This window comes from Rhea pennata, chromosome 27, assembly GCF_028389875.1.
Source record: "Rhea pennata isolate bPtePen1 chromosome 27, bPtePen1.pri, whole genome shotgun sequence".
In the NCBI taxonomy this organism is placed as follows: Eukaryota; Metazoa; Chordata; class Aves; order Rheiformes; family Rheidae; genus Rhea; species Rhea pennata.
In genome coordinates, this window is record NC_084689.1 from 2,437,343 (window position 1) to 2,463,695 (window position 26,353).

Sequence of the window (26,353 nt, forward strand, 5' to 3'; positions counted from 1 at the left end):
GCTAGAAAAATCCTATTAAAAATAAATAAAAATAACCTTTCCCAAGGTGGTGAGCAATCCTTAAAAACCTCTTGTTCAGCAGTGAGAGCATAATTCTGAGTTTCTTATTATATTGAATAGAATTTATTCAATATTCCACCCTGATGTTGACAGTTAGAGAGGACAACTTTGAAAACACCATCTGTAGACAAACATTTGTCAAGGATGGTCGGTTTACATGTATTTATTTATGCCTTAATATAAGGGGTTGGACTAGATAATTTATTTAAAAATCTTCCAAACTACTTGTCTATGACTCTTCTTGTCCAGTCCTAAAAATTGTAATGAGCTTTGCAAAATACAGTCCTTTCAATTTGAGACTATTTTTTAAGTTGTCTAGTGTAAGAATTTTCAGGTGATAAGCACTTCTTTTAAGTCCCAGTCTATCTTTTTTTTTCTTTTTTCTTTTTTTTATCAACAAAATGAGTTCCCTCTTTTTCTAGGTTTGTTACACCCTCTCCACAGATCATTGGACAGTGCCGATTTAGCATTGGCTTTAAGCAAGAAAATGTAACAACATCTGGCAGTATTACCCATTATTGAAGATGATCCAGATTTATTAAAGAGTTATTGAGTTAATGATTTTTTTTAGAAGTCATTAAAATCTGTAAATTTCAAACAAGATTAAAAAAAAAAAAGCCAGCATTTTGTTGCTGTCCTGACTGTGGACTGATCAAGTTCTTAAATCCTATTCTGAAGTAGCCAGGAAAACGTCACTACTTTGACTATATTTTCAGGGCGTAGACTGCCTTGCAGAAAATGTATTACTGGTAATGACTCCACTAAAATATATGACAATTGAAATAATTTTGAGAGAGAAAAATAACTTTAAAGTTTAGTAGCTTTATTAACTTGATCAGCTATTCTGCCTGTCAGAATCTGGAAGAAAGGGTCTTTGGTGTACCACCAAGTAGACCTTTGAAAAGAGCTGTATTTTTACTAAATGAAATGTCAGGCCCTGTATCACTGATTTGTAGAAAATATAGAACTGAGATGCAAATAACTGGGCTAACCTAGAAAAAAGTAGATTTGAAAAAAAATTCTCTTTTCCTAGGTGTTTATTTTTTAAGCCAAGTTTATAGTACTTGAAAAAAACTTAGCTCTAACTATAAAAATGTATCAAGGGTTTTCGTTTATTACTGAGGGCATAGCTCAGCTCCCTTGAGGTGCACCTGGGATCCTGGGTTGCCTGGGTCTTCTCCAGCAAGGCTCAGAGAAATTGTTCCCTTGATAGTTATATATAGAGGCATGGCGTTTATTCCATCACCCTGAATCACTGCTGCTGTTTTGAGTATGGATGATCTGCTTGTACATCTTCCTGCTAAAGACCAGCTACGAGAGGGTTTTTTTTTTCCTTGCAATTTCCGTCTGAGCGATCTTTGCGTAACTTTTTGTGTTCAAGAACAGCTTTGCCTTAGAGATCCAGCTGAAGACATTTGGGTAAAGAAGGTGGACTGCTAGTGTTGTACATATAGCGTGTACAGGGTGTTAAGAACTAGGAGGAGAAGATGGATACGGTCAGATAAAATTAGAGTGAAAACTGAGGAGATAAAGGCCGGGTTCCCTGCTTTGCCCTGATCTGTGTAACCTCCCCTCTGCATCCGACTGGTGCAGTGAGAGCTCCCTCTCCTGTCCCCAACCCCTGTAACCACTGGCTGGGATCACGGGATGGGAATGGATAGATTGGGGCCTAAGAGTGGAGGAGGATAGCACTGGGTTTTGAGTTGGCAAGCAGTTCTTTGGCAGTGCTTGATGAAGCCCCCCTGAGTACCAGCGCTCAGTTACTGGGACCAGACCGTGCAGTAGATGCTGTGCGCTGGTCCCAGTTGACAGGACCTTGAGGAACCAGAGCTTCTGCAGGTCTTGCAGCTCTGGGTGAGAGCCGTGGGCACCGTCAGGGTTGGAAGGAAGCCAGAGAGCTCGGGCAGGTCTCCTCCTACGCGGGCTGGGGCAGGAGGAGGGGAGCCGGTGCCAGAGCAGCCCTCGGGGAGGAAGGCCGGCCGGGGCTGTCAGGGCAGCAGGGCGGGTGGCGAAGGTGAGGAGCGGCGGCTGGAGCAGCGGGGCCGGGGGAGCGGGCGGCGGCCGAGAGGCGGCGGTGCGGGGCCCGGCCCCCTCCCCCGGTGCACGCTGTCGGGAGCGGGCGGGGAGCCGCAGACAAAGAGCCGCGGCCGGAGCCGAGCGGGCACCGGGGCCAGGAGGGGGCGGCCCGGGGGCGGGGACGCGGCGGGGGCGGCGGCCAGAGGCACCGGGGAGCCGAGCCCGGCGGCGGGGCGGCCGGGAAGCTCGGGCTGCGCTCGCCGGGAACAAAGGGCGGCCGCAGCCCGCCGAGAGCTCCGGAGCACCATGCCCCGCGCCGGGCCCGGCCGCGCCTGGCCGCTGCTGCTGAGCCTCTGCAGCCTGAGCGCAGCCCAGCCGCGGGAGAGGCAGTAAGTAGCGGGCGGAGGTGGCGCGCCCGGCGGCGGGCACCGGGCGGCAGCCTCGCCCGGGCAGGTAAAGGGCGGCGGGGAGCGGGGAAGGGGGGGACGGCGAGCCCCGCCGGCGGCTCCGGGGGCCCGAACAAAGCCCGCGAAGTGCCCCCCGAGGGGCTGGGGTCCGGGAGCCGAGCCCCGGCCGCCCCGCTGCGGGGCTGCGCGCTCGTGCTCGCCGGCGCAAAAGTGCGTAGCGAAAAACAAGCGAACAAAAAAATCTGCTTGGAAATACCTGTCTCTGGCTCCTCCGGCGCGGGGCTGCGAAGCTTTTATCTGCGAGCAGTTATCTGAGGAATCCGGGGTGTTGCGCAGGGGCTGCCGCTGCGCCGGGACGGTCCGAGGCAGCGCTGGCCGCTCCCGCCGGACATGTGAAACCTTTGCTGGGGCGCAGCCACCCGAGGAGAAACGTTACACGCCGGGGAAACTTCTCTGGCTTATTGGAAACTGAATCCCCGGGTCGTCCCAGTGTGTTTGGGTTAACTTTGGTTAAGGTTCGCTTTGTTCTTTATCACTAGCTTATTATCGTCCATTGACCTCCTGAATAGCTGCATTAACCGAGTGCCGTGCAGAACTCCTTATTTTCTCTTGCTTACTAGAAAATATTTTGCATCCTGCCAAGCTTTGGTGAAACCTGACGGAGTTGTTCATTAAGTATGCTTACCCTTACGGGATCTGTCCAGTCCCTGTCAAGTTAACTATTTCATTGCCGAGTTAAATATTTAATATTCAAATGCCACTTATTAAATGACTTAGATAGTTATATCAACAGACTGATACTTCACAAAGAGTTGCAATAATTTTGAACCATGTGAATACATGTGCTCCACATATGGCACTGTAGTTCTGTGCTTATGTGACAGTTTGAATCTAATCATTTCATACTGGATGCAGATGGTATTCTTTCTCTCTTTCCAGATAGATCAGTTATGCTTTTCTTAGCAAGAATTTGCAGACTAAGTAGTAAATTTTTATTGTTATTTATTATTGTTCTGATGAATTTTCAAACCTGGCAACCATAAGGTTTTGAGTCTGTAAGTACCCCATGCAACACAATTCAAATGCCACAGAGATCTGAACTTCCTTTGGGGGTAATGGGATCTCCATGGCAATGAGGCCTGCTGAGAGAGAAACATGGGGTTGGAATTTGATAAAAGATGACTTGGGGGCTGTAAAACACCATCATCCCCATCCCAAAGTGATAATTAATCATGAACTAAAGCAACCTGGTTCATGGAATGGCAGAGAGGCAAGGGGCTGAGAGAGAAGGCTGGAAGAGTCATATGAAGAACTGCCTTGTTTAAAAAATCCTTTGGGGAAGAAAAAACCCCCAGAAAGGTGTGTGATGTCATCAAGAGGGTATGAATATATTGCTAACACCCCAGCACATCAAAGAGCTCAGAGATTGTAATGGAAAGACTGTAATGCTTTTAGTTGTTGAGTTCATGGCATGGTGCCATTCAGCACTGAGGAATGGTAACGATTCCATTCAGAAACACAAGGGCCTTAGTATGTACAGAGTATCTGTTAGGGTGGTTTCATACCTGCGTGGTTGTGTCTGTTACCGTAATTCCTCTTTGACGACAGGGTTTTTAACCTCACAAGATCTGACTTTTTGTTCAAACAAGTTTAGCAAAACCGAAAATTTGAGCCCAATCTTGCAACTGCGATTTTTGAGTTGCTTTTATTTAAGTTTGTGGTTTAGAAGTGTTACATGTATGCGAGTCTGGCATTTGGAAAGTGCTGGGTATGGGCAGAGAGAGTCGCGTTTCTTGTTTATCGAGTTGAGTTCTAAAAGATGGAGGCATGAAAAATAATTAAGGCAAAAACATTAAAATATATAAACTGTTTCAAAACAAAGAGTAAATCTACAAAACTCTATTGGAAGTTCAACTATCATCTTACTCTTTCATGAATTTCAGCCTGTTTGTGTGTAGCTAGTCATATATCGTAGTTTCATTGTATAGAAACATTAATATTAGTGCACTTATTTAAATATTAAGGGTTGAATCCCATAAGCCGCTTAAGCTCTGTTCATTTCTGTGTGCAGTTATGTAAACATGAATTTGTAGTGTATTTGAGAAAGACGGATATATTTTTGTCATATAAAATAGTTGACTGTGTTGATAGATTCAAAATACTTACAACATCTAATTATGGTTCCTGTAATAGTTAATTTGTTGTTGCTTTAAAATTTGAAGACTTGGTGTTTTATTTTTCCTGTAAATTACTGCAGCAAATCACAAATTGTTGCCCTGATATTGATTACAAGAAATTCTTTCAGTATTGTACAAATTTATATTGTCATCCCAGAAGGTTCTGTTTGCGGGTATGTGCTCGTAAAGTGTAGCTATTTTTGCAGTTCTATTGTAATCACTAATTACTTTCAGGTGAATCACTTTAAGTATGAACTATAGAGTTGTGAAGCCCAAATTTGTCCTCATCTGTCATATAGTTTCATCCGCAGAGCTGTGGATTTCTGCTTGTGATGGCTTATCTTTAGTCCTTTGATCAAGTTGGAACATTGCAGATACCTTGTTTTAGTTACTAATGCCAGGGCAAATTTCAGGCAGCAATCTACACTGATCTTCATTTTATGGATCCTAGGTATAGGCTTAGACTGCTGTTACACATGTGACCTGACAGGGGCAGATTCTGGGAACCTGTGTTACAGGATAGTCTGTTCTCTACTTTTTATTAGTCCATATGTGGTTTTATATTCTCTTACAAAGAAGCATCTAAGAAAGATTCCACTCTTGTTGCTGTTCTTACTGACTATCTACTTATGCTCTTATTCCCCAGGGGCTATTTGATTGCTGCACCTTCTGTTTTCCGGTCTGGTGTTGAGGAATCTATAAGTGTGACCATCTTTAACTCTGTTAAGGAGACAACAGTCCAGATTCAGTTAGTGGTCAAAGGAGAAACTGTATCACGAGGCCATGGAACAGTTTTGGGTAAGTTCTTACTATTGTGAACTTGTACGCAAGACTGATGTACATGTTGAGTATTGTGGGAGCATATCAGTATCTCTTAGAGAATTGCTTTAGGTGATAACAGAGCTGGAACCAATCCATTAACCAATCCATTGACTATGGCTGCATGTTCTGAGCATTGTGCTAACCTGGGTTTGATATCTGTTGTCTGAAACATCCAAGATCGATCATTTTGGAGCATCGAGGCATATAGAGACCCTGGATAAAGATGGCACGTTGATACTCAAGTATCTTATAGTGAATAGCTCTTTCCTTTTGAAATGTGAACTTTTGACACTGGGGAGCTGTGTAAGGAATAAGAAGCTAAATACAAAGAAAAATACAATGTCTTCAAAAACATCGTTTTTTATCTTCAATTTAAAATCAGTGTTGGAAATGTAGTCTCCTCATCTTCAGGACTGAATATTACTGTAGAGGTGGTAACACTTGTGCAGTTGGATAGGCCTTTCAAATCCAAGACTAATATCTGTATACCTATGTAGAAAGACAAAAAGGCTTTTAATTATGTCCAGCTTAATCCTGAATGAATTCACATTAGTGAAAATGCCACTACCAATAGTGATGGAAATTGCAATTTAGACAAGGCTTAGGCACTCAGTCTTTTTAGCTGTCATGTTTAACCCTTCTCTGTGCAAAAATTTGGAATGATAAAAATGCTATTGCCTTTCTTGGAACAGATTGTATCTGTTTTTATCCTCTCCTGTCCTCTTTGAAATTGGCTGACAATTGCTTTACTAAATGAAGGGGAGTGATGCTTACACATGTGGACAACATATGCTAAAAAGAAATCTTAGGTATGGCAGTATCCAGCAATCAAAATAGACTCTCTGGGTGTTTGTTTTGAGAATGATTCAAGTCCCAAGAAAGGCGAGGTCTTTTTTTTCATCAAAATGCTTATGGAAGCATAAGATGCCCTGTAATGAATCCTCAGCCTTGGTGGCACTCTCTGACTGTAGAACATTTTGCAGTTCACTCTGGGCTAAAATTGCACATAAATGTAGATCAGGGTTATGTTGGAGAACTCTACTAGGTCTGACTTCACTCACCCTGCAAATTGTTTTACACAATGCAGGAAAATTGCTTAATCAAATCATAATGAAGGGCGATTTTAGTTAGCAGCTTTAAGATTTTAGATCTCATTTCACTGAACCCTAACTGGCTCAAAGGATAGTACCTTAGCTTGAGAAGAGTATCACTGTTTAATTCTCTCTCTCTTTCTCATTACAGATAAAGGAACAATTAAACTGAAGGTAAGTGTCAATTTTTCTGTAATGTTTTTTTGGAGAGAATATGAGGGACTTGTTTCCAACCACATCAAGCACTGAAGCATTTGAGGCACAGATACAGGTTGTGTGCTGCTGCACTTACTACGGAGGAAGCAACCTTTGCAAGAGGAAGGGGGTGGAGTGAAAAAGACTGCGGCTTAATCCACTAGAGCTTGTCTGTCAGACTCTTAAACCACTGGAGAAAATCAATGGCTGAGGAGAATGTGAAGGAGTTTGGGGCAGAACTAGTAACTCTGGTTGGTGCAGACTTCAAACTTTTCTTTTTAAATGTGAACAGCCCAAGCATGAAAAAAGATCTATGTGGTTCGTTGTTGAACGTAAAGTTCTGCACTGTGGTTATTTTATAAGAGTGGCACTACGCTTGTAAGTGTGCAGTACTCTGGCCAGATCCAGGTGTTTGGAAACAGTTCTAATATATTGCTGCAACACGGCATGGATGCCTTCATGGCACCTACTGCACCGTCTACATTCTCACTGGCCTATAAGTAAATTGAAGCCTTTGATTTACAGTCATTTAACTAGCTTGATGATGATCTGTCGTGACTGGTTGGGCCTCTTCTGCCTTGGTGGCATATCCCAGAGTTTTGTTTGCCTTCTCTGTAATTGCTATATGACTGATGTTCATATTGTTCTGTCCTGCCGCTAGTTAAGCTGTGTCTGGGAATTAGGTTCTAGAAAGGGTTTGATGCATATTTCACCCCTCCCACCACCCTTTACTGGGCTAATACACAAATCCATTAGCATCTACTCCTTACATTGCTGGAAGGTATAATGTAGACATATGTGAGAGGAATCATACACAGTTAAATCAAATGCTGTAGACTTGTTTACCCAAAGCCTACAGCTTGCTGTTGAATAAGATCTGCAGTCATTGCTGATTTCAGAGGTTAATAAAGGCAATGCATTTTACCTATTTTTATCTTTTTCAATCCTAAATGAAGACCCTACTACCATAATATTAACAGATTTCTTTAGTTTGTAATTTTTAATTTAAAACTATTAAAGAAGGTCGGGTTTTGTTTTTTTCCTTTGGTAGAGCCATGTCTTCATAGCATGGTTAATTTCCCTATGTAGGATATCTTTGGGAGAAGCTGCACATGCAGGTCAGATCTTGCTTTGTTTGAGTGATAAGGAAAGGGTAGAAGAGAATTTTCTGCCATGTTTTAAAATAACTTTTCCTCTTTTGAAGTTTTTCTTTCATTATAAAAAATCTAATATGTTCTTCATTTTATTGCTAACACGTAGTTACACTGAAATGTAACAGGTGGCTGCTTTTTGCTCATTTCAGTGTCAATTGTTCTGGAGTAGTAACTGTACTACCCATAAAGCTCAAAAGCTCTTCTACGTCTTCTTCACCTTATGGTCTGTTTTCTAGGTGCCTTCAGGACTTCGTGGACAAGCACATCTAAAAGTCTGGGGCAACCGGCATGTGACAGAGGAAGGTTACATTTTTCACAACTATACCACAGTAACCATTGATAGCAAAGGGTCGTCGGTGTTCATCCAGACTGATAAACCTGTCTATAAACCTAAACAGAAAGGTAAAGTGACCTCAGAGAAATTCCCAGGTCCAAGGCTGCTTGCAAGCAAAACTTTTTTTCAAAGGTAAATTCTAGCATGAGATCATGTGTTCAGGGTCAGCTGTGATAAATAATAAATTTCCTCTTTTCCTATATTTTTAGTGTTAATAAACCTCTTTATGGTGACTTCTGACTTGAGACCAATCAATGACAGGGTAAGAAAAACGTTTTTTTCTTCCCCCAATGTAAAATGTGATGGAATACTTGATATCCTGTGTTTTACTCTGGCATATATTTGTACAAAATATATTGGATTCCTTCATCTATTTTGGCTCCTCTTGTGATTGCTTGTTATTATTTACAAATTATCATTATTTTTTAATTTGGGCACATTACTGTTAAAGGAGAATACACACTTTTGTAGTGGTATCAAATACAGCATTACTATACTAAAGCAGTTACGGAAAGAAGAATTTTTTTGGAGACTTGCATTCTATCAAGGCACAGATGTTTGAAGTACTAATTTTCCGGTCATTTGCTTGAATGCAATATTTGTTTCTCAGACTGCTCTTATCAAAAAAACATATGTTTAAACTTTCTTCCTTTGTGCATCATACCTTGCTTATGCAAGCTCAGCAGCTTGTCACAAGCAGAAAAGGAGTGTTGTTTCATAGAGCTTTTTTTTTTTTTATTATTTCTTTCAGATTGAAGCTTATGTGGTGGTGAGTATCTGTCTGCCAGTCATCTAGCATGTAACCTGTAAAGACCCAAGATTGTAGTAGCCTTAAGAGGAACAAGTAACAAGTCTGTATCTTCCCAAGTTCATTATGGCCATTCCCAGCTGTAACCTATGCTGTTATCTCTAACCTTGTGTCTTTAACAGATCTTTGTGTTGTGGGTTTTTTTGTTATCACCAACAAATATACTTGTTTTTTACTTCAGTTTCAGAAATCCATTCTCATTTTTCTGCCTGAGAAGAATTGGCTAAGTTCATTAGGCTTTATAAATATAATAGTCCCACTCAATTTCTCCCTTCTTTTCAATGCAGACATACTCCTATTCTTCATCTGGCTGGGCTGATATAGCAGGGCCAATTTCATCTCTGCACCCAAACATTATGATAGTGGACAATAGAAATGCATGGCAAGGAAAGGGTGCTCCTGTCTTCTTCTTTATGAGGTGAATGAGAGGTTCCTTCTGTGTCTAGTCTTTTTTTTTTTTTTCTTAATCCATATATTTTCTTTAGCTGTCACCAAGTAGAACTCACCCTCTTCCTTTGTTTGCATTCAGCCACAAATTTAATGCTGACAAAAACAGCAGGATTAATTTCATCCAACTTTGCCATCTAAAAATTGTCTTGTCAGTTTTACAAGTCTCTCCATGAATGGAAAGAAAGCATCTCAGAAGCCAGCTCCTCCCATCCAAAATAGGTGTCTAACGTAGGTGGCAGATTTACCCCTTGATGGCGCTTATGCGTGCCCATTGGCTATAAAAGCAGTGTAGCTTAAAAAAGCACTGAATTTTAGAAAACAAATCCCACTCTCCTACCCATATCTTCAGAAATTTTTGAACAGATAGATGCTTAGCTCTTAGTGAAGTGCTTAGATAAAATGAAGTTCTTTGTTGCAGAACGAGAGTTAAATGTTTTAGCAATATTCATTTTCACTGTGATGTTTCTCATTCCTAAACCCCCTATGCAGGATCCTCGGGGGTCTCGTATGATAGAGTGGGGCAATTTGAAGCCATTTTGTTGTGGTAAGTTCCAATTATCTTAGCTCTGTGTGTTATTATTTACCATTGCTAGCTGCCAGTAGCTTCTGCTTATTCTGAATTGTGTTAAATAAGCCTTTACAAGGACTGATAAGTGACAGGGAGTTCAGTGTCATCTTTTCTTTCTCAGGAATTGTAAATATGAGTTTTCCTTTGTCTGATCAGCCAGTGTTTGGCGAATGGCTCGTCTTTGCTGAAATGCAGGGGCATACATACAACAAATCCTTTGAAGTTCAGAAATATGGTGAGTTGTGTACAAATCAGCTTTGACTGTGACCCAAATGTGTTTAGAAGAAAAAAAAAACGTTGTGAAGTGTTTTTACTTAAGGTGAATCACCTGAGAAATAGTGCATCAAAAATGTCAGGTACTTCGGGCATTATAGACTCTTGAAATATAACCAAGTTCTTTGTTAATGTCCTTCACAGTATGTAAAGCAAAGGACCTCAAATGGAGTGTTGTATTGCACAAATTGTGCATGTAAAAACAAAGATTTCACTTTGCTTTGGAAAGCTCTTAAGGACATTTTTATTCAGTGGTTTCCTTCTTTCTCCAGAGCCCTCTTGGAATTTTAAGTTCCATTTTTTTTTTTTTTTTTTTTTTTTTTTTTTTACCCCACTTTTCAGTCTCAAAATGCCCCTGGGCATTGTTCTCCTCCCATGGGTGACATCAGACCTGCGTTTACAGGCGCTCACTGGTACAGGTACAGCTGCTGAGTATCTGAGTTCTGTTCCTGACACAACATGGAGGAATAGTGAATTATCCTTTTTGCCTTGTATCTAAGAGGGAACCTTAACCTTAACCAACCTGCAACTTGGATCCCTCTGAGAAGAAGTAATACTCTGGGAGGCTGTTGCTAAGGTCACCTCGCCAAGACGGTCTTGATTTGCTAACTTTTGTTGTTTCATTCTCTGGTTAGTGCAGTCCTGTGTAATGTTAGCTACAGTGCCCTTATCTGACCTTAAGCAGTGATATTGTCAGAGCTGTATATTTTTGCTATAATCTGAAATTCCTTGAAATGGCTCTGTTGTATTCCTTTTCGTTGTAGTATTACCAAAGTTTGAGTTGCTGATTGATCCCCCTCGCTACATTCGTGACCTTTCGACGTGTGAAAAGGGAACTGTCCATGCCAGGTAGGTACATTCTACAAATAGTTTCATTTGTTTAGACAGTAGTACAGCCGCAGGATGGTGCAGACACTGAAACTCAGATCTTGTCCTTTGCTGGTCATCATCAGAAGCTTTCATGTGCAAGAGCCTTAACAGAACATGTTAACAAGTTGGAAAGCCTTCTGTTACCCTTTTTTCCTCTTTTCTAGATGTGCAGGTCACATTGTTTTAGTCTTGATCTAGTCAGAAAACCAGAGAAAAGGTCTGGAGGTTTTTCATCATCTTCTTTCCATTTCAGATATACATTTGGAAAACCAGTGACAGGAAAGTTAATTGTCAATATGACTATAAATGGAGTGGGGTACTACAGGCATGAAGTGGGACACCCTGTTCTCAAGACCACCCAGGTGAGGGACATCTTTCAGTCAGCTGCAATAAAGTATCTGATCTCACTCTTTGAAGTTAATGTTACAGCTCCATTTTATGTCACTGATGGGAGATCATAAATAAGTAAATAAATAAACATGACAATTTGGCCTAGCATAAAATATTATGTATTTTTACACTATATGCTATGATTTAGGGGATAAGAATTTATTGGAATAGTACTAATCTGCTAGGTTTCTAGAGCGTAAGTGGCTGAGGGAGAAAATGAGAGTGAGAAGCTTGGACAGAACTAGTCCAGACAAGGGATGAGGGAGGAAAATGAGAACTGTTGGTTTTTCCCTCTGCCCCCGTAACTCTTAGGAACTAATTCCTTCCATTCTATATTCTTAAAAATACTGCTACAAACTCCAGTCAAGTACGTACACTTTACATTTGGCCTCTAATGCCTTTTTGATTGTGCATGCAAACTTACCTTTCCGTTCCCCAATACACCTGGTAGATTGATGGCTCTGCTGTTTTCGACGTGTGTGTGAAAGATATGATGCCAGCTGACGTTCCAGAACATTTTCGAGGCACAGTCAATATCTGGGCCACAGTGACCAGCTCTGATGGGAGCAAGCAGGTTACATTTGACGACTCAACACCTGTTCAGAAACAGCTGATTGATATCAAGTATTCCAAGGACACTAGGAAACAGTTCAAACCTGGACTGCCTTACAAAGGAAAGGTAAGATTAAAAATGGAGACACTGAAAAGTGGCTGGTATAAGGTTATATAGACCTGATTCCCAGATGTTACACCATGTTCTGATGTGTTTTTCCTACCTGCTATTTTTTGTTATTGACCAGAATTGCCAATAATGTAAAACACCTTGTTCCTGTGAATGAAATATTGTATAGGTAGAAGTCACTTATCCTGATGGGAGCCCAGCTGACAGAGTGACTATCCGAATTAAAGCTGAATTAACGCCAAAGGACAATGTTTATACAAGTGAACTGATATCAAGAAATGGCCTGGTGGAGTTTGAAATCCCCTCCATTCCTACAGCTGCCCAATATGTCTGGCTGGAGGTGGGTGAAAGCTCTTTATAGGATTAGTGGGCTTTAATGTAACTAATCTTGTCAAACCTGCACTTTATAAATCATTACCACAAACAGGAAATCAGTGCCTTTTAGTTTCAACTTCTCGATTTAAATGCATCAAACTGTTGCTTTGCTTCCTGCTGCCAATAGAACTGATTATTACAACCAACGTAAAAGGACGCTTCTCCAAATATAGCTTAACACAGTAGTAAATAATGGTCCAATATCTTAAGGGTATTGTTATTATGTAAAGATGACAAAAAGATAAACAGCTGGAAAGTGTAAAATGGGAGATGGGGATACAGGGTAAGAACAGACTAGGAGTCAGGCTTGCTATGCATGTGTAACATTCAGATGTGACTTTTGTTAAGACCAAAGTGACAGCGATTGATGGGAAACCGTCAGGGGACCAGTATCTGCCAAACTATTTGTCCATCAGTAGCTGGTACTCACCCAGCAAGTGCCACATCCAGCTCCAGGCACCAGATAAACCTTTCCAGGTATGTTGGCTTCATATTCCATTATGGCAACACTGCATTTCTTGGGTTTATGCACTTTTTTCTAATTAAAAATTTCCTGCCGTTGTTACCTGGGATTCTGGTCTTTTACTGTATCCTCGGCAAAGCTTAAAGTAGCTGCATGTTAGTCACCGAATAATTGTTCAGTATCAGCTGCACACAATGCTAAGCAATGTGCCTTTGATGCACAAGGGGAAAGGGATTCTAGCAATATGTACGCATATAGATAGATTTCTATTATCTGCGAATCTGGCAGGTTAGTGTTAGACTTATTGTAGTGAAATAAGAGTGGTATAGGGTGTTTTTTTTTTTTTTTTTTTTTTAATCACTGTATTTCATGGTAGTTTAATGGCTAATTAATCTTTTACAAGATTCCTGAGGAATAGAAAGGAGATTATACACTGCTAATCTGAACACATTGTTCTTATTATAACCTGATTAGAAGTAATTCTTCTGTGGGAAAGCTAGGAGTTGGATGTCCAACTGATGTGGGAACTGTTTCCCTGCTTTGCCAGCTCTTACTGGGTGTTCCAATTAGCTACCTTAAAAAAAAAAAGTTTCATCATTTTACAGTAGGAAATTCTTAATACTTCAAATATTTGATGTCACGAGATACCTCTCCCTGGACGTTGCAGCATTCTTATTGTATTTAACCACTAGCAGCTTCTTGTTTTCCTGTCCTTGCCATTTTGGTTTACACTGTATATACACTCTGATAAGACAGCGCTGTTGGTATTGAAGAAGAAGGCTTTTTAAAATGTTTAATTGGTATTTAACATTACTGCTCAGACTTATTTGGGCATGCTATGCTTTAAATGGCAGGCAGGTCAAGACTGGAAATTGCTGAAGAAATCCTGCTTAACACAAGTGTTGGTGGCTTCTTGTATGCCAGAAGAAAAAAAGTTTGTGTTTCTAGGAAATTCAGCTGCTCCACGGAAAGCTTATTACTCAGCCAAACATGACCCAATCCTATTCCCCTGACCATGAGCACTGAAATGTGTTCTGTTAGAATTGACAATATTTGGAGGATTTTATCTCCAGGGGATTTAGTGCTTATAAAGTACGTCTAGGTATAGAACTTGGAAGTGCAGAAAGTCAGGGTGCATCTTTGCAGCCTTTTGCAAGTGTCAGATGTGTTTGCCCTGAAAAAAGAAGCTCTCCTCATGCTTTCCTGTATCTTTGACAGCTATTTGAGTGCCAGACTTGCAAATTAATATCAAAACCTGTGTAATTTGAAAGCATTTTCTCCGGTCCTATTCCCAATAACTTCAGGCCATGTTAGTTATTTGAATCAGTGTTTTCCTTGTGACAGTAATCATGATGTATAATCTCAGTTAAAGAGCAAAAAATGTCAGACATGACACATATCACTTCCCACCCCTCAAACCATCTCTTTCAAGGCTGGACTATTGAAGGGGTGTCTAAAATTCAACCAATTCTGACAGCTGCTCTGTGCCAAAAGGCTTAACTTTCAAGATTCCAGAGATTCCTTTATTGTTTTCATTAATGCATACAACCCCCCATCCCATTCTCCTGCTAGACTTGCAGGAAGTGAAGAGCTGCACGTAGGCCCCTTCTTATTGTGAAGAAAATCCACAAAAACAGTGCTAATACAGTATCTTCAATGCATAAATTTCATAGGAGAGGTGTCAAATCTCTTGTGGACTCAGACACAAATCGGTTTGTGTTTTATAAATAGAAAGAGTGCATTATAACAAACCAAATCTCTTGCTTTTCTTTCTCTGGGCACAGGTAGGAGAGGAGGCTTGGATTGCAGTTAAGTCCACATGTCAGTGCAACTTTACTCTGCATTATGAAGTGGCATCGCGAGGCAACATTGTCCTTTCAGGATTGCAGCACAGTAACATCACCCAGCAGAGGAGCAAAAGAGCCACCAATCTCTTTGAGAAGAATGTTGATGTTTTGCGCTCCCCAGGAACAGGTAGCTTGCATCAGATGTGCTACCTCTCCCTTATTTTCAGGAAAAAAAAAAAACACCTTTCTGCAAAGTTTTCAAAGTGTAATTCTTTTAATTCAATGCTGTTTAAAGGGCATAGAATAATTTTGTGCAACCAAAATAGTAATATCCATTGCATACAAAATCATATATACAATCATATAACAAATTTCTCTAGTTGGGAAAGCACAGTTTTTCTTAATATATATAGCCTTTGGGATCAGTTTGAGTGGTAGGGAAGGAGGTGATGGGGCCAAGGAAACTTAGTAGACCAGTTGAATTTAAACTGGGAAGATGATGATAGATGGACTGATTGCGCAGGTGAGGCTTGAGAAGATTATGAAGTTTGCAGGGGAAAAGGATATCATGTGAAAACTCCTATTTTGTACAAAGGATAGCAGAAAGATACCAGATCTGGTAAATCCAGGGAAAAAGAGGAGAAAAAATGATTGGCCTCAGAAGATGCGCACAATGACTGTCAAAGGAAGAGTCTTCCTAGCCTCGCAACATGTGCAACAGCAGCAAAAGTCAGTTAGGGAAAAGGAAAAGAAGCATCCCTAGATGTATCCACCCAGCTTCTGGTAATCAGTGGTTTAAGAGTTTGTAAGAACTTTCTGCACAGAAGTTGGATCTGAGCTGTTGTATTTAATTATGTTAACAAACCTATCCTCTCACCTATAATTCTTTTTCAAACCCATTTGTATAGTGCTCTCAGCAGCATTCTGTGGCAATAAATACTCTTTTTTGTTTATTTTATACCTATGGTTTGATAGTATCATTGTGTGTTTCCTTGGATTTACATTAGGAATAAACACCAGGTAATCATTACTTACTTACCTTGTCCACACGATTCATCAGCTTACGCAAGGGAAAGGAGAAGGGAAGAGATGCTGAGCCCAAGACAAACTCTTGCAGCAGGAACAAGGGAGAGATTAAAGTCCTGGATGAGGAATTCTGCACCTCGCAGCACTTAGAGGAGGCAGAGAGACAGAGATTTTGATAAATAAAACTGCAATTTCTAATTTATTTTTCAGCACCTACCAGTAATCCTGCAGCAGAGGTTGAAGTCTGCGTGACGTTCCTCCATTTCTCAGTAATTCACAACATGGCTCCCTTTGGCCGTCTTCTGGTGTATTATGTCAGGGAAAATGGAGAAGGGGTCACAGACAGCCTGCAGTTCACTGTCAAGTCCTCCTTTGAAAATCAGGTATTGGCAGTGCCGTCAGTGGAGAGGAGGGGATGGTGTCTTGTTATTTTTCATAGTTTTATCTGCTGACTATGAGGTGAGATGGTGGGATTTTATGTTAAACTCCTAGGTTGCAGTGACGCTCTCAGCAAATGAGACCAGACCTGGTGATGTTGTGAACATCAAGGTCACAGCTGCCAAATCAAGCTGTGTCTGCATTGCCACAGTGGATAAGAGTGTCTACTTGCTGAAGACAGGTTTTCAGCTGACAGCTAGCCAGGTAAAAGGAAACTTAAAGCATTAATGTCTCTTTCTCTCTTAATACCAGTATCTGCACTTTACCTTCAATAAGAAACCCTTATACCTGGAAAGGACAGCAGTCTCTTCCATTTCTATGTAGGTTTTTCAAGAACTTGCAGAGTATGATGTATCTGATGCTTTTGGAGCTCCCAAGGAAGAAGGGCATTTCTGGTGGCCAGGCATGTCCTCACGTAGACGCCGTCGATCTTCTGTCTTCCCCTGGCACTGGGACATCACCAAGGATGCTCGCTTTGCATTTACAGTAGGAAGAATCATCCTCCACTTCTCTGTGGGGTGTTTTTGTTACTTTTATGTATGCAGGATAATTTTTAGTTCCATAGGCTATTCCCTTTACACATCTGAGGTTGTTTCTCTGGGGGGTAGCCTGAAAAGTAATTTCCAAGAACAAATAGTACTTTTGTTTCATCAAAGATATGAAAGAAATGTGCTTTGACTTTGGCCAGTCTTGAGGAGTGGGCCAGATTTCCAACTGGCTGAAGGAATCGTGCTGGGGCTCTGGAGGATCAGATGGGACAAGAAGGTTCCTTCTGTTATGTGTGACCTTACAGATCTGTTCTGCAGTTACTTTGAAGGGAAGGGAAGGTGGAACATGAGCCTTTCCTTGTAGGCTTTTCCATTTTAGATTATCCTTTGAAAATCCTGTAAACTTCTTCCCTGCCCCAGTTCTGGCACCTGCTGTGGCCATCTGTGTGTAAGATCAGTTATATTTTCTTTGCATTTTTGTTCAAATTATTACTTTAATGCTGTATATTTAAATAGTTTTGCTAGTTTGATTTCCTTCAATACTTTAACTTGACCAGATTTAAAAGAAAAACATTTTTCCTTTTGATCTGTGGTATTTGCTTTAACTTTCAACCTGAGTGTTTAAAACAAGTTAATTAGTTCTCAATGCACTAATCCATTTCTTTGTTGCTTGAGATACTAAAAATGTAATCCTTTAAGTTAATCTGTCTTCTGTAGGTTTTAAGACATGTTACTATATTTCCGTTTGCTTCTTGCATTCCTTTTTATTAAAATTAGCATTAAGTGTATCTGATCTATTTGGAAATTTCTGCATGTTCCTCCTTTCCAGCAGTTGCATGGTAGCAACCGTCCACCCTTTCAGGCTCTGCTGACATCCTGCCTCTTTGCCTTCCACACCATTGCAGCACATAATCTCTTTTCCATGACTGTCTCTGCTGACTGCCTGAAACTGTGAGGACATGCTATGTGAAAGGCCACGCTATACTTGCCATATGATTTACATTCTTTCCCTCGGCTTCCATTACTGGCCGCTCTTAAAGATAGACTGATCTAGCAAGCCAGAGTTGCAGTGCTAATGTTTTATGTTCTTTCCATTCTTAATTCATGCCGGTGCTAAATAATAATTCTTGCTTCCCCAAAATCTTTTATCAATTTTCTTTGTGCTTTCTGCATATTTAGCTAAACTGCTCTATTGCGTTGTCTTAAACCCTATAATTTCTCACATATTCCTCCAATGGCTCAATTTCTTAATAATAAAATCAAAATCCTCAAAATCCCACTTATGCGGGAAGCCCTGCTTACTCTCCTCTTCCTGGTCTGTTAGGTTTTTTACTTTGATGCCCTTTTTCTTATTGAGAGCTATAAACTCTTGGGAAAACGTCTATATGCTCATTTAGTAAATAGCTTGTATGAGTGCCTTGCTGTAAATCTGATTTGTAAAAATGGATGCGTATGTGAAAGAGAAAAAGGTCATTTTCCCTTTGGTGCATGGGAACTGCTGTCTCCTATGAATAAGTATATTTTGGGCACAGAGCTAGCAGACAGTTTTCTTGTGAATTCTGTGTTTTTACTGTAAAGCTGTGTGGACAGTTTTCATTTTGTTTACTTGGCATTCCTGGTAGAGCAGAACTAGTGACATCTGGCATGAGAGCTGCCTGCTCGCTATAGTGTAATATTCAAAGGGAAACATGCAAAAACTTTTCACCTGTAGTTTTCTGACAGTTGTACACATGGCCAGTAATGCTAGATATTGGTGAAATGCATTTTTCAAGCAAACAAGAGCTTTCTTGTAGAACTCCTGCCTATAAAGTACCTACGTATTCTCACATTATTGGTCATTTTTATTTTCCATAAAGTTTTTAAAAAATCTACAAGTTTCAACAGAACTTTACCCTATAAATGTTGGGATGAAGTGGGGGAGTTCCATTCAGAAAGGTCTTCAGTGGTATATGCTGAATTTTTCTGTGATTTCTGTTTTGTGCTCTTCATGTTTATTGTCTAGGAAACTGGCTTGGTTGTAATGACTGATATAGTCAGCTTAAACCACAGACAGAATGGAGGCATGTACACAGATGAGGCTGTCCCAGCCTTTCAGCCACATACTGGGACGTTAGTGGCTACAATGCATTCTAAAATTGCACCGAGGTAACATTTTTGATGTAGTGTGTACTGTTTGCGATACTCTTACATATATATATATATATATATATATATATGTATGTATGTATATATTATATTCTCAATTGTTTCTCACCTGCTATGTCCTAGGAAATTGCTTAGTTTAGTCAAGATTGGGCAGGGGAAAGGAGGGAAACCCTCTTCAGTTGTCTTGACAGACCTTAAAATTGTAACTGGCGGTATTTTCTTAAATTCAGTTAGTTCCAGAAAAATGCAAAGTAATATTCTTTGAAAGGATCATTTGAATTATGAAAATATTAGAGACTAAGACAGTTCCAAGTGAAAGAGAGGGAGAGGAATATGAAGCAGTGATTGTAGTAACTCTTTAGTCTGTGGCCAGGTCATGGGAATTCACGTGCTGTATGTGTTCCTGTTGTGCTTTTACTTGGTGAAAGAATTTGGAACTTGGTGAAAAAAACATTTCTTATACTGTCTTATTTATGGCTCCAGACTGTTTGATATGTGTGTAAACAATGGGATCATTTGGAAAGATTGTATTATGAATGATGCACACATTCACTTTTTTGTGATCTGTGCTAGCTAGAGCTTTAGTTGTTTGTTTGAGCTGCATTCATTTATCAATGAATACAAACATTGATTTATCAGTTATTATAACTAACTGTCTTATTAAAAGAATTCATTGCCAAGGATTTATTTCTTCTTCTGGCAGAGCAGAGAAGAAAAAAAGAACCTTCTTTCCTGAAACGTGGATTTGGCACTGCCTCAATGTCAGGTATCTACTGGGAAATCCTTTAATTATATCCAGTGTGTTGTATCCTCTTCAGCTGCAGAAAACAAAGCTCTTTAAAACCATTTAGGAGCTGCACTGGCATCCTCTGATTTTTATGTAGCTTTTCTTCGTTACTGCTCTAAGCAAGATTCTTTCTTTATAATACTTCTACTTTTGAAGTATATTCTCTTACTTCAAGTTGTAACTACCAGTCTTGACTGACTGCCTTGCAGTCCAAGTGTAGTTCACCATGGTGTCATAAGCAGAGGAGTATCTTAAAGGAAGAAAAGGAACAAGGAATTAGATTCAACACAGAAGTGAATTTCTAGGTTTTACCCCCTTAGGGTAAGAGCATACTGATAAGTTATTGAAAAGCAAGTGGAGATACAGCTTTGCAGTGATCAGCTGTGCTGGAGTACTGCCTCCATAGACTTAATTAGAAGGGACTGTAGGATATACAATGAGACTTTGCTTCCAGCTGTACACTAGAATCTTCGTATGGGCCAGAATTATATGTACCATATACTTAGGAAAGTAAAGAGGGATGGGAAATCTTGCTAGAGTTCACAATCAAGTGATAGCACCAGCTCTGCAGGGGTGCCGCTTTCCTTTTGCAACAGGGTGTTAGTCTGGTCTGGAGTTGCATTTGGGCCATAGGATAGTCTAGAAATGCCAGTTTCAGCAGTTGCTGGCATCTTCTGTCTTCTCAGCTCTGTGTTCTAGCACAGATTGCTTATGCTGTAGTGTAGAAATGATCCCAGAGCAATACACGTGAGGAGATGAAGGCAGAATGGCTACCTCAGTAAATGCTGGTATAACCTAGCCTTGCGCTAGTGAGTATTCTACATTGATTGCTTTTTGAGTTGTACAGAGCCTTTCCTTTCTCCTTCATCTGATGCAAGATGCATCTCCCTCAAATCTTAGTATACTGCCCAGTAAATCACAGCCTGTACCTGGTACAACTGGAACTACAAAATGAGTAAACAGATAACTAATCTCTCCCATAAATACTTTATCCGAGATGTGCCATTTGAGACTATTACAGGCATCTCCAAGTTTACAAGTAAACTTTACTCTCAGTAAATGATTATAAATTAAATTTGACAGGAATTTGCAGTAAGTGTATTCAAATCTGTTCAATTGAGCATGAAATATGCTTTGTAGAAATACACAAAGAATTTCAGAAGTGCCTGTTCAGGCCTCAGCAAGCTGGGGCAGTTAATTAAAAGTGGGAGAGTGTGGAATAAAAAGTTGCAGATTGCATTTTCTCCACTTCATTTCACTATAAATAACTGAGCTGAGCATTGCTTGATTTCCACTCTCTTGAACAGGAAGAATCTTTTTTTCTTCTACCATTTATAATTACAATATACAATCCTCAAAAAGAAACAAAAACCTAATGTCAACTTCCCAAACCAATTCTAAAAATTCCTAGAGCCTGGCTAGAGGGTCTAATGGCTGGAAATGTGTGTGTACTTTGGCCCCCCGCCCAGAAGAGTAAGTGCCCTCATGTGTGAAAATAATGTTGGTTATGGGCTGAAATCCCAGTGGAAAGAACATCAGCTGCAACAAATTGTCCGATTAAACAGACTGGAATGCAGCCAGTTCTGGGGCTGGGACACCCTTCCGCTTTTCTCTTCAGGGTCGAAGCTTATATTGCAGGTACCAGCTAACTAACTACAGTTAGGATAAAGACCTAAGCATTAAGAAATATGTGTGCTTACAAGAAGTTAAAATACATGTGGCTTGACTGTATCAAGCTGTTTCCCAGGCTTTCCACTCTGTAACCTGAGCTGAGGAAGTATCTTCTTTGGACAGGCTGCTTGGACTGATCCTGACTGAAGCTAGCATACCTTTCTGAAGGCATAGTGAGCTCTAGGTTTTATCAAACTACTTGTTTTAATCTTTTCCTATTGTAATATCAGTATGGAGACCTGCTATTTTATTAGCAGTTATATTGGCCTAGGCTTGTTGAAAATTATGCAAAGATTTGATTTAGATGGTGCAAATAAAGGTACTTCACTGGAGTCCTAAAACTTAAATAGCCTTCAGCATTGAAAAGCATGGTGACGTGTTCTTCATTTCGCTCTGGATACGAATTGGTAGGTATTGCAGCATTGAAAGGCATGTTATGCTGTAGGCCCACAGAGCTTGCTCTTAAGATCTCACTTTCTCATCTTCCATGCCAGCTAAGATGCATGTTGCTCTCAAAAGATTATGGAGTTAGCAGCATGTGTATCAAGCTCTGGGGAATAAATAAGAACTTGAGAGAAAACAACCTTAGGGTGTACTCATAACTGCACCAATCATCCTGCCAGTTGAGCCATGAAATAGCTTTTGTTCTTGCTTTAGAGGAAATGTTTTCTGTTTCAGGCAAGCCAAAGCTGCTTTGCAGGAGGCAAATAGCAAAGGCTGCAGAACAGAACTGAATTTATATTATTATAAAACATGGAAAAAGATACCAGGTTTATGATATCCTGTTGTGGTATGCACAGCAAAGCTAAATACCCAAAATAAAAATTTGTTTTATAGTATTTAGTCACAGTCCTCACTGTGGGAAAAAATGATTGTTGGGGAAATTTTCTATGAGTCAGACATACCAAAAATCAACCAAGCAATGTTTCTGAATCAAAATATGCCCCCCTGAACAAGCAGTTGCTGAACTTGGTAGCTGGAAAATTTCTCACTTGCCTTGATGTTCAAGCACAGTCTGTAATGTGGCAGTGAACACAACAAGGATGATAGATTCCAACAAAGATTGCTTTTATTTCACTAGCTGTTGAATAAACTATTGCTTAACTGTTTTTATCTAGGACTAGCTGTTCTTATCTAGGACTTCAGTCTAGGAATCTTTCTCTTTTTTCACTTAGTATAGACATTTGCCTCTTAGAAAAGCGACCCTATAGCTAGGATCCCTGTAAAGCTTTTAATCTAGTAAGGATTGCTATGTTAGATTCTGTGTTCTGCAGTAGCAGCTACTTGCTGTCCTGGTCGTTGCAGATATGCAAGCCTCGAGTCATGCACAGGTCTCAAGTTGTTACTTAGAAAGAAAATGTTGAGCGTATTTATAATCTGATGTTCAAAGCAGACACTGATATTCTTGAGTCACAGGTGATACTGTGTCATGAGTTTGTATTTGCAGAGAATTCCCAAGTTGTTTGGCTCTATGTGCTTCGGCTTCCTTCAAAGACCTTTCATTAATCTGACCACTCCAAGTTATTCCTTATTCTCTTTGACAGTCTATCAGGAGAAGCACAACTGCGTATGGAGGTGCCAGACTCGATCACTACGTGGATAACAGAAGCTGTGGGACTGTCCAAAGAGAAGGGGTTGGGCATTGCCAGTCAAACAGAACTGAAGACATTTAAACCTTTCTTCATTGATTTCACCTTGCCATACCATGTCATCCGGGGGGAGCAGACCAAAATCCCATTGACTGTCTACAATTACTTGGCTGTCTGTGTAGAGGTAACAGCCCCTTTATTTCTGTTGCAATGTTACTAAATTATGTTTCATCATGAAAGAAAATTTCTTAAGTGTTCTACAAGTTGCACCGGATAAGAAATAGTGATAACAGTGGTAAGCTCAACATAAAAACTTTGAACAAGATAAAAATACTCCTTTGCAATACTAATAAGTTATTGCTTTATTTACATTTAGCTTGAAACAACTGTAATGATCTGAAGTGCCTTGCAACACTTCAGAAATCCAAATACTGAAAAATTTGATGAAGATAGTTAGAAAACTCTAACTGAACAACAAAGAAGAATTTGCTTCTTAATTAGAAAGCCTCTTGAAATAGTTTATTTTGAAAAAACGTTTTTTTCAAGACGTACTTTCTCTATAGGTGATTTTTTTCTCAAATGCATTACCTCTCCAGCTAGTATCATTCTGAACTTCTAAAATTATTGAGCTGAAAGTAATCCTGACAGTTAAATATTACTAGAAGTTTTGAAGAATTGTTAATCTGTGCATACTGTGGTTTTATTAAGCATTATTTTTTGATTTTTTTCGATCTTTTACTAATATCTGTCATTTTTGCAGATGAAACTTGCAGTAAATGGCATTCAAAAATTTTCACAGGTTCATGTGAAGATTTCTGTTCCAAAAAGCATAAAGTTTGTTGGGCATCCTGGGAAACATCATCTGACAAGAAAGAAATGTGTTGCCCCTGGGGAAGCTAAACCCACCTCTATCGTTTTGTCCTTCAATGAGCTTGGACTGAGCAACATCACTGGTAGTACAGAAATAAAAATATCTTCCTGCTTGAAGGAATTTTACAAGTGTTTCTCTTTATTCCCTTTGCAGAAGAAAATTCTTACCTCTTCAGTACCCTAAAATGGAATCATTTACTGTACTTGCTGCCAACTTAGCTTTCAAACCTATTTATTTCTTACAAATGTATTTAACTAGAATGCACTGAAGAGTTCATATGACCAAACTTCAGGAGATTCCTCTGTCTTCAGTATTCCTACTGTGTGATATGTTGGCATGTATGGTTTGGACATGTTACATCTACCTGAAGAGTTGGAGTTTTAAAGTAAAAAGAACAATAGCAAATTATTTAGATCTCTTCAGGCAAATAATTATAGGTAGTAAAATTCACGTAACACTGGAAATTAGCAAAAAGTTTTTCTGTTGTCCTCTGACTGAATACTTATGGAATACAGCAAAGCTCTAGTTACAAAACACTTAATGTGTTGTTTATCAGCTGTATCTATTTAGTTTAGATCAGTGCTTTGAACTCCTGAAGATCTTCATATCTTAATCCCTGCTTCTTCTTTGCTTCTTTTCTGTTTCTTAGCAAAAGCTTTTGCTTATGGTGGAACTAATTGCTGTCAGGATGGAATACAGACCCCAAAGAACAGCAAGCACCCAGAGGACAATTATATGGATAAAAGGACCCCAATTGGAGTGGATTATGTTCGCAGTAGTGTTATTATTGAGGTAAGAAAATATGACTTTGTAATAACTCAGAGGAAAAAATGATATATGCATGGGCAACTCATGAAAATTCTTTGGTAGTGAATCAAACCTTAATAGGATTATAATGATCTTTGGTTCATGGTATGTTTATGTGATTGCAAATAATCAATTTTTGTGTTACATACACTGAAGGGGCCATTTAGTTCTGTTGGTGAATCTTCTATACTGCTTAGAAGAAGAAGGGATAGAAATGTACAGGGTATGTTTGCTCTGTCGGCCTAAGAAATGTGATATGATGCGAGGGTGGTGTATGGGGTTTTTTGTTGTTTTTGGAGGGTTTTTTAGTAATAATTATCATTATCTCTAGCTAACAGAATACAGTATAATCTCTTTTCTATAAAGGACTTGAAGCACTGTACTGCAGCAGAATTTTACTTATGTATTTTCTAAGTGAAATTGAATAGCTGTCATAACTAATCTACTGTATTTTTACATATGGATTTCTGTCTTCATATAGCCAGAGGGACTGTCAAGAGAATACACTTATAGTGTGTTCTTCTGCCCAAATGGTAAGTTCATAATTTGAATGAGATAATATTAAGTTTGTTTGATTTGGTTATAAATAGAAACATGTGGCTTTATCCCATGGGGGGAAAAAAAACCCTCTTTGTTTTCGTCTATTCAGTGGAAAAATGAATAAACTTTTTATCCTGTTTGTGATTGATGAGTTACGGTGTGTAGAAGGAACTTTTGAATAAAGAGTCTTTCTTACCTGGTTGGCTAATTATGAATTTGGTCTAACTGCCCAAGTGATTTCTGGAAATGGCAATTAAATTCCTTTACTTTATGAAACAGTTTAAGTATTCAGCACTGTGGACAGTAACTGTGGCTGTACTATATTTTTAGTTGATGTTTTAAAATTCAGTTCTGGAATCAGTATGTCCTTTCTGCCTGAGATTTGGATAGCTCAAACTTGGCTCCACTAAGCTAAACAGAGATGCTTTTGACCACTAAATTTGAACTGAAAAATCATATACAGACTTCACAGGAAATCTAACTCAGTGATATTGAACTGAAGTATCTTCTATATTGAGGAGGGTGTAAGCAGAAATAGGAAGAAACATCTCCATATATTTTTATAGTTTGATTTAAAGAAGCTGGAAAGAAGAATGTGTATTTAAGAAGAGGAAAGGGCCATCTGTTTAAATTTTAGCAGTTAGCTGTGGGTTATTTTTTAAGTATGTGAGTTCTAATTCTTACAACATTCCATTATTTTTCTGACTAGAGAAAATTCACATTTCTACGCCTAACAAATATGAGTACCAATACATGCAGAAACCTGCCCAGATGACACACTTTGACATTGCTGTGAAAGCACACAATGATGCTCACCTGGCCTTGTCCTCTGGTCCATATGACATGGCAGAGATGACTGAGATTGTTATTGGTGGACATCAAAATACTAAAACATGGATTTCCACCAGCAAAATGGGTGAGCCAGTGGTCAGCACGGACACAGCTGGTATCCTCTCCTGGGATGAATTCCGCAGCTTCTGGATCAGCTGGAAAAATGGAATTATCCAGGTAGTGAATATAGCTATGTAACAGTCTGGAAGCCTCTTGCTTTCTTAACTAGAGCTGGAGA

General features: G+C 39.7%; 1 protein-coding gene across 2 annotated transcripts in view; it reads left to right on the forward strand.

The window, feature by feature from the left end:
- Nucleotides 1–2,304: 2,304 nt before the first annotated feature.
- The window catches only part of CPAMD8 (C3 and PZP like alpha-2-macroglobulin domain containing 8), a 55,604-nt gene continuing 31,555 nt past the window's right edge, over nt 2,305–26,353 (forward strand). For both annotated transcript variants that reach the window (XM_062596016.1, XM_062596017.1), the window contains exons 1-24: nt 2,305–2,465; nt 5,307–5,458; nt 6,725–6,747; nt 8,159–8,324; nt 8,466–8,518; nt 9,008–9,025; nt 10,004–10,058; nt 10,204–10,317; nt 11,120–11,204; nt 11,479–11,587; nt 12,067–12,294; nt 12,467–12,637; nt 13,021–13,149; nt 14,920–15,109; nt 16,159–16,331; nt 16,441–16,590; nt 16,711–16,872; nt 18,877–19,019; nt 19,723–19,785; nt 23,022–23,250; nt 23,866–24,019; nt 24,587–24,729; nt 25,226–25,277; nt 25,994–26,292. In XM_062596016.1, the coding sequence (XP_062452000.1) occupies nt 2,383–2,465; nt 5,307–5,458; nt 6,725–6,747; nt 8,159–8,324; nt 8,466–8,518; nt 9,008–9,025; nt 10,004–10,058; nt 10,204–10,317; nt 11,120–11,204; nt 11,479–11,587; nt 12,067–12,294; nt 12,467–12,637; nt 13,021–13,149; nt 14,920–15,109; nt 16,159–16,331; nt 16,441–16,590; nt 16,711–16,872; nt 18,877–19,019; nt 19,723–19,785; nt 23,022–23,250; nt 23,866–24,019; nt 24,587–24,729; nt 25,226–25,277; nt 25,994–26,292 (3,144 nt within the window). In that variant the 5' untranslated portion in view covers nt 2,305–2,382. The remainder of the gene's footprint in view (nt 2,466–5,306; nt 5,459–6,724; nt 6,748–8,158; nt 8,325–8,465; nt 8,519–9,007; nt 9,026–10,003; nt 10,059–10,203; nt 10,318–11,119; nt 11,205–11,478; nt 11,588–12,066; nt 12,295–12,466; nt 12,638–13,020; nt 13,150–14,919; nt 15,110–16,158; nt 16,332–16,440; nt 16,591–16,710; nt 16,873–18,876; nt 19,020–19,722; nt 19,786–23,021; nt 23,251–23,865; nt 24,020–24,586; nt 24,730–25,225; nt 25,278–25,993; nt 26,293–26,353) is intronic.